Source organism: Chaetura pelagica, unplaced genomic scaffold (assembly GCF_000747805.2).
Source record: "Chaetura pelagica isolate M959 unplaced genomic scaffold, ChaPel_1.0 scaffold48, whole genome shotgun sequence".
In the NCBI taxonomy this organism is placed as follows: Eukaryota; Metazoa; Chordata; class Aves; order Apodiformes; family Apodidae; genus Chaetura; species Chaetura pelagica.
Genome location: NW_009954241.1, coordinates 3,351,870 through 3,360,133, shown reverse-complemented (window position 1 = coordinate 3,360,133; position 8,264 = coordinate 3,351,870). Strand labels below are relative to the sequence as shown.

At 47.9% G+C, this 8,264-nt stretch overlaps 1 protein-coding gene across 1 annotated transcript; it reads right to left on the bottom strand.

Annotated features, from left to right (window-relative positions):
* Positions 1-1,661: 1,661 nt before the first annotated feature.
* FAM181A (family with sequence similarity 181, member A) lies at positions 1,662-2,534 on the bottom strand. Its single transcript, XM_010003729.1, has one exon. It carries the CDS (start codon positions 2,532-2,534, stop codon positions 1,662-1,664), a length of 873 nt encoding a protein of 290 aa, XP_010002031.1.
* Positions 2,535-8,264: the final 5,730 nt, after the last annotated feature.

Genomic DNA, 8,264 nt, shown 5'->3' with positions numbered 1-8,264 from the left:
GTAAATATATTCATGCCTTCACTTCTGGATGAAGAGCTAACCTGATGTCTTGAGCACTTAGATCAGCTCTTTACCACCTGGCAGGTGAGTGCTACCAGAGCCATCCTGCTCTCTCTCTCCCATAGGAGTAGTCTATACAGACTTGATACATATATTAAGTGCTGGATATACTGTGAGGTCTGGGGAAAGAATGACCTGTTTTTAGTTTGAGAATAGCTCCTATCCTAACAAAAACTGCAACTTGGTTATATAATACCAAACCCTACCAGAAGATCCAAAATGGTACTCCACAATTGCTGAAGATAGGAAATGTTGCCTATTTTTCTCCTTATGGAGATACCTAGAGTCACAGGGAGCTACATTAGCCAGAAACTAAGCCAACCAAGACCAGTTTTTATTGAATCCCAAGTTCCCATTAGCTTCAGCAAAAGCAGCTTTAGGCTCTGGATCACAGGTGTCCATTGTCTGGCCCTTTCCCTCCCCATAATACACTTTGTCTTGGCCTCAGCAATTTACTCAAGTATAACTGAATAGACACACAGACTTGCAGCATTAAACCTTTCAGATCTCATGTTCTGTGCCTTAGCAACACTTTCTCTATGGGTTTAAGAGAAATCTGACTTTAAAAAATACCCTGTTGACTTTGTTAACACTATTTACTAAATAATAATAATAATGGAAAATACCAGGCAAGTAATTTATGGCCAGGTCTTGTGATAGCATCTTAAAATCAGGCAAAATAAAAGATGTCCTTGAGCCAGAAATCAAGGCAGGCTATTTTATACACTTTTATCTTCTATCATATTTTATGGTTTTGTATTCAACTAATAAAATTTCTCTTCTGTTCTCTTGATGCAAAACAACTCCTGATATGGAAATTCATCCTGCTTTCATTTACATTAGCTAATTTCCCAGCCCCAGGATCACTTTCGATTTACATCACTCTGAATAGGCACTGATTTCAAACCTCATATCTACCCACCAGTTGCAAATCAAACTTGTGGCTACCCTGTGGGGAATAAATAGACTGCCTTTGCAGAATCACCAAAATAAAATTACGTCCTTTCTTCCCTCACTTTTTCTTTTAATTCTCCTGGTATTTACATACAAGAAGAGCTTAAATCAATTCACAAGTGTGGTTTCTACATTAAATACTGTCCTTTCAGTCTCTTGCACGCAAAAAGGAAGTGACCCGAATATCTTGACTTCTCTGGAATTACTTTAAAGTACAAAAACTCTTTGAATGGGTTTAATTCATTTCATTTTACTGCTGCTGCCGCAGGGCAACCCCGGAAAGATGTTCCCACATGGAGGAGGTCTCCTAGGTGTTACAAGTACAGCTATGAATGGCCTGCAGCTCCGCTCGCCACAGCTCAGACAATGCCCGTCGATGAAAGAGCCCTGGTTTGCCTCACACTCTGTGCCACCAGCTTCGTAAGGCTTACTCCCAATTTACATGCACTGAGAGGAGAGCAGAGCCTGAGTAGCTTCCCAACAGTTATAATTTCACTCCAACCTGCCCACAAGGAAAAAGGTGTGAGCACTGGCCTCCTTGCCCCCACCACTCCACACAGCCAGCAGCTCACGCCTGGTGCCCAACTAGGCATTTCAATTCACTCTCAGGAGCTCTTGTGTTCAGTGTGACTCTGATGCTCCCCCAGCTAAAGGTAGCTGAAAACATTGAAGATTGGTGGTGGAACTGCAGGCTTGGTGGGGATGGGTTTCAAAACCACAGGTCTGTAGAGTTTCTGCCCCGTACCATCGGCCTCCTTGCAGAAAGGCGGCATCTCCGCCGGCAGCACGGCCGCTGTGCTCTTCCTCCACAGCCCCAGCCCTGGGAAGGGAGAGGGGGGCAGCGTGCCTGGGGGCTGGTACACCCCCGGCCCGGGGCAGGGGAAGGGGCAGCAGGTCCAGGCACCCACCTGGCCTGAGAGGACCCCAGGAGGGTCCTTCTCCCCATTATGTGGGGCAGACTCTGGGGAGCTCTCTGGGCTGGCAGCATCCAGGCTCCGTTTGCTTTTCTTCCCCTCGTAGGGAGGAGAGTCTCTGGGGGCTGAAAGCCGCTCAGGTCCAGCAGGAAAGGCCCTGGCTGGCAGGCTCGGGGCTGGCCGTGGCTCTTCCCAGAAAGAGGCAGGGAGCTGTCGCTTCCTCATGGGCACCTGGTCCGGCCTGGTGGCCTCGGGGTTTTGCTCCTGCAAAACCTGTTCTGCGGTGAGGCTCTCCTCCGCCTCGGCCGTCTGCAGCACCTTCTCGGCAGCAGCCCCGCCATGGGGGCTGGGGTCAGGTGCCTCAAGCTGGGGGCCACGTCCACGGTCCTCTGCTCCCCTGCGCCAGACGCACTCGGGGGGCTTGCTGGGGTGGCACCGTGGGATCCGTGAGTACTTCTGAGAAAAACGCTTGAGCTGCTTCTGCAAGTATTTTCTGTGGTCAACTGAGCGGCGACAAGGAGCTGATTTATCCAGAGCTGCTTTGATGTCGCTGGAGGCCAGGTTGACAAAATTCAGTAGGGTTTTTACCTCACTGTCTGATGCCATCTCACTGGATGCACTGTGCAGAGTTTCCCATGAAAAGTTATTATCCACTTTTGGACAAACCTTGGCAAACCTGTGAAACATGATGGGCAGACTTAAAAGCAGGAAGCCTTGGTTCAAATAGCACCAAGCCAATGGAGGGAGGGTGGGGGGACGTGTCAAACTTCTCAGCCAGGCAAACAAGTTGTCCATCAGCTCATGCTGGCAAACCCCCGGCAGAGCCACCACACGCCTGCAGCCCACCACCCCACTCCCCTGCCCCCAGCACACACCGGCATGGGAACTGGCTCCTGAAAGCCAGCCAGCCCGGTGCCTAATCTTGTTAGATAGCACTTAGGTGGAAAGAAACCGGGGCGGCCGCTCCCGCCTCCCTGCAAGCAAGGGCGGACACTCACCCGGCGCGCGTCGGCTTTTCTGGCCGGTGCTGGCGGCTGCGGCGTCGCTGCGGAGAGGAGCCCCTTCCCTGCTAATCTCGTTAGGCAGGTTACACACTGCCAACCTCAGCGGAGGCAGCCAGGGCCCGCCAGTGTTTGGACTCAGTTTAGCAAGCACTTGAGCAAGCTGAATGAATATCGACTCCAGCGAGTTCGGGGCTCTCCCAGGCCAATCAGAAGCCACTTTGCCAAATACAAAGCATCCCAATCAGGCATCAGCCTCCCCTCCTTGCATTCTTTGCCATCACAAATTGTCACCATGGGGACAGCCGCAGAAAGACAGCTAATAAATACAATCATTTCCCTGCAATTTCTACCATTCTCCCTAGCCTCTTCACCCCTACCAACACCTTTCTTTTTAAAAATGACACAATCTGAAGCGAACATACTGAGGATGAGTTAGGAAAGTTTAGACACCCATTTCTTCACACTCCCTGAAGCTGTCTGAGTGCAGATACTAACCATGCTTCATTGACACAGGACAATGTAATACAGGGGACCAGGCTAGCCTACTTTTAACCATTCCCCATCAGAGTCCTTTTTTTTTTTTTTTTTTTAAGGGGAAGATGATGTCAGGAAAAGGTAGGAAAGGAACAATCTCTAAAGAGATGTGCAGATATCCATGGAAAGGGAGCTTGAGCACTCAAGAATCTTGTCTTTATGTTTGCCCCCTCAATTGAGTTACACAAAAGCTGAATTACCCATTCAAACTACCCGGACAAAAGGATGGAGTTGGATAGTACTCTTGCATCTGTAGTCAAACAGTTAGAGACTTAAATCGAGTCGTCATGATGGAGAAAGAGTTAGACAAAGCCCATAGAATTGCCATCAGCAAACATTTTCCTGTGTCATATTAGTGGGTCTCCATGACTCCCCCTGGCCTGGGGACAATAGCACAAGTTTGCACACTCGACTACTGTCACCCTGCCAACGCTGGCAAGGAGCAGAAACAGGACAATCCTTTAAGGGGAAAGCATGCCCGCTGCAGGGAAGGTAAGAAGAGAGGGAAGAAAAGGCGTGTGAAATGCTAATTGAGCTGCTTCCTTTACTGATCTGGAGTTATTCGAGCTCTCTGCCTTCTCACAGACTTGTCCCTAAGTGGTGGCAATAACTTAATAGCATGGTAAAATCAAGACCTAGAGGAAGAGAAGAGCAGAAGAGCTGCTCACAGTGCATACCAGACAGACCAGTGACACAGAGCTGGCAGCAGTATGCCAGCCCAGGACCCACTGCCTCCTGCGTCCAGTGCAGCACTGCTCCTGCTCTGCAGCCCACAGCACCCTGGGGATGGGAAGAGTGGAGAGGGGCACAGGACATGTGCACCCGCTGTCAGGGAGATGCTGCCAAGTCTGGACCAAACACACACATGGCCTGTGGAAAACAGGGACTGAAGTCCAAGCCATTTTGCAAGTAAAATCTACCTTACTGATGACAGACATTAAAGGCCTCAGCACTGAGAGTTGAAAACAGCTATATTTTACAGTTATTTTACTGTATTTCTATTACGTTGTTTTTCTCCAGAGGACAACATGATCCAGACTATGCCATTATACTAAAATCTGGGCACAGGCCTCAAGGATGACTCTTCTGAGTCCCTCAAGTGGTACACCCAGTACTGCCATCCCTATTCACACCATTTCTCCCAAGTCTGGCCTGAGCCACATGTGCTCATACCCAGACTCAGGTGTTTCAGGTCTAGGGAGACTCCAGGGCCAGGACATCCTGCAGTAGAAGGTGCTGCAGAGCCTTTGGCACCACAGTGGGCTCTAATGCAGTGGCTGATTTGCCACCACAGATGTGCCTCCTCCCTCCCAGTTTCTATTTCAGAAGCAGCTCATTCTTCAGGAGACCTGAGGCAGCTCTCCCTGCCTGCACCCTCTATCAGCTGCCTCACGCCAGCAGGCAAATCTCTGCACAATCTTCTCCATTCGGACAATTTGCAGGGGGCAATTTCCAGTCACCTGCTTGAGCATCTATTTTGGGATGCTCTAGCCAGGGCCTGGTCTCTCTGTGACCCAGCACAGTTCCTTCTGTGCAGCTTAGGCTACAGAGAAATGTTTTGTTTAGCTCATTGAAAGAAATGCAGACCAAGGGATCATATCTCTCTTTGCTGGAACGAACTGCCTCCTGTGATTCAGCATTTGAACCCAAGCTGGACACCACATTGCACAGTGCCATCTCCTGATAGACCTAGCTGGTTGCTCAAGGGAGTGAGAGGAAAAGACAGGGAGACATGGGACTGGTGCCTGGGAAGCAAAGGATTGTCTTAGGATGTTAGTGAACTGTGTTTTCAGAGGCCTGGGAAACTCATGCCATGTGTTATGAGACTCTACGTCTCATGACACGTAACATAGGGGCTCACAACCCCTGGGCCATACTCTGAGACTGAGGGCTAGTGGGTCAGTTAATTTAGGAGGGTGGATATGACTGACCAGCTTACCACAGGATAACAGAAACCTGGCACCCCTGCAACACCCACATTGCAGAAGCCTTCTCCAAGCCCCCAGACTCCAGCAATGCTCATCTCCCCCAGCTTGGGGCTTCTTGGGCACCACATGGCAGCAGTGGAGAGACTCCCCATGCCCTGCTGTGCTCACCACTCTGGCATTGGGTTCCCCTGCAGCTGGGTAACAGTGGTGACCTGGAGGGGAATGAACTGGCGAGCAGGATTTAAAAATCAGAGCAACCCACCCTTTCAAGGTCAGACTCAGGTTGAGCTGCACGGGGCTTTCTCTAAGAGGCCACCGGAGCCCTTTTGTTCCTCGCTGCTCTTGCCATGTTCATCTCAATGTACATGTGAAAGGAACAATTAACAATAGTGCACTCCTCTCCGAGGATCCAATGTACTTTGAAGTGTCCACCAACCAAAGGCTCAAGAATGATACATCATTTTCTACTGTGAACATGTCAAACTAGTACAGCAATTGAAAAAATGTCTCCACATGCCTTCCCAGCATGCAGACAGAGACCAGCTGGAGAGCCACTTCATATCCGACATGTCACCCCCTGACAGCTGTCTTCTTGGGAATTTTTGGTATGCGAAGTTTTCTAACTCCTTTTTCTTAAGTGAAGCACAAGAATATATTCATTCACTTCAAAGTTGCAGCCAGACTTGTCCTAAACATGCAGTACTTCTTTTAAGACTGAATAACAGGGAGAGAAAGGAAGATTTTCTTACACAAAAATACCTGGTGTTTTTATAGTGCCACTCGTAAGCGATGTCAACCTCTCACTACTTCTACACCAAAGCCTCCCACAGCTTATTTCCAGGCTGGGGGGTCCATTCAGGAAAGGTATTTCAGCATCAGGCTGGCCTGGACCATGCAAGCAGACCCACTAACCTCAAGGCACACTGTAAACTGGGGTAGGGGTTCCTCCACCTAATGAACTTACAGTTCACGCAGGAAGCGCCCTGAGTAGTTTAAATAGCACGAATACCTAGATTGCTGCTGTTGTCTTAAGGGTCTGTCAAGCAAAAAACAGCTTAGTGAACAGCTGTGTGATACAGAGGTGATACAGAAGTCACTGTTTTGACACTAGTTTACTGAAAAATATTTTTTTTCCCCTAAACAGAGCTTTTTCTCCATCTTAGTCTGAGTAGTAGGTATTGTCACAGGGCTCACCTCACTGCCAGGACAACACCACTGCATATCATTGTGCTGGCACACTTCCTGGGCAGATCTGGACTGAAATCAGCACTTGGTGGCTTCTTACCTTCCCTGATTTGGGCTAAGTATTTGTCCAAAGTACATCTCTGTATGATAAGCACTGTTATCTTCGTATCTTCTAAAACGAGAAAATATCCACTAATTTAAAAAAAAAAATAATTAAAAATCAGATTTTTACTTAAAAAATAAGGCTTCTTAACAATGGCCAAATATTCTCCTTAGACATTTCCTAAAGGTTTTGCTTGCTTGGGTTGAAGAGAAGAAACCCGAATTTCCATTGTTTTATGGAAAATTTAAACTATTTTTTCCCATTAGGGCCACAATCCTGTGACTCCTTGTTAAGCCTAATGAATATGCACTTTGAAGCAAAGGCAAAATGGAGCTCCAGCTGTTTTTAAAAGTGATAAGAAAATAAGCTGGAAAATTCCCAGAAAGGCTACTTGTGAATAATCCCTTTTCTTTGTGTAGTAAGGCCATATAAAAGCAAATATTTCTGTTGCATGACAGCTTTTCATTCACCTACTGATTCCTAAGTTTCTGGTCTGCCCCCACACTTGGAAAAAGAGAGACAAGGGTTTTAGAGGAGACCCAGGAGCCTGGGGGGCTTGTGGTGAAACAAGAAGTATCAACCTGGAGAGGAGAAGTACTGGGATGGAGGAAGACCACTAAAGCTCTTCCTCAGGGGTCCTAATTTTAGATTTCTTGTTGACAGCAACTAAAATGAAGGAATGTTAATGATGCAATGATGGCATAAAAATAAAGATGTTTTTTAACATCATGCTACAAGAACTGGGTTACCTTAAGAGTGCATGCAATAGGAAAGGAAAGGATTGTACTAACTCCGAGGCACGCACCTCAGGCACTGATAGCAGGAATTTCTGCCACAAGGAAGATGTCACTGTCTGGAAATGAGAAGGAAAAACAGGTCATATGATGAAAATTAATTCCCTTCCATCCAGTCTGACCTTCAAAGTTAGGACACTGATGGTGTCCAGGCCTCCAAACAGGCTGTCCTCTGGGCTCAGCCTGGCTGCAGCCCAGGACGTGAGCCTGTTCATCACAGGACCCGCAGGTTCATTTGAAAGGGAATAAAATATTCTTTACCTTCATAAACATTTCTGAGGATGAAACTCATCTGTGAAAAAACTGGTGTGGGCAAAGCTAGCACCCTAGCTCCTTAGTCCAAAGACCTGAAAGGGCACTTCGGACAGGCAAATGATGACTATGATTGTAGGTCTGTTGTCCCTGCTACCAGTCCCCACGGAATGTCTGACACTGTGCACAGGGGTATCCAAAGCTCTCGGCATCCCATCCTACCCCCCAGCAGGCAGGTCCTGCAGAGAGCAGCAGGGACTTTTGCCCTGGCACTGGCCCTCACACAGCCTGGTCCTGAGCTGGAGCTGAGTCCTCTATGCTCAGGGAAAGAAGAAGGAGGGCCAATATGCAATTTCTCCCTAAACGCGTGCTGTACAGTTGTTCCCTTTGCTCTCTGTTCTCCTTTCCTTGTTGGAGTCAGCACTTCTGCTCCCAGGAGAAGAGCAACCTGGCACTTCCACCCTATCCCCCGTCCCCCCCCTCACCTTCTTTTATTATTATTATTATTATTATTATTATTATTATTATTATTATTA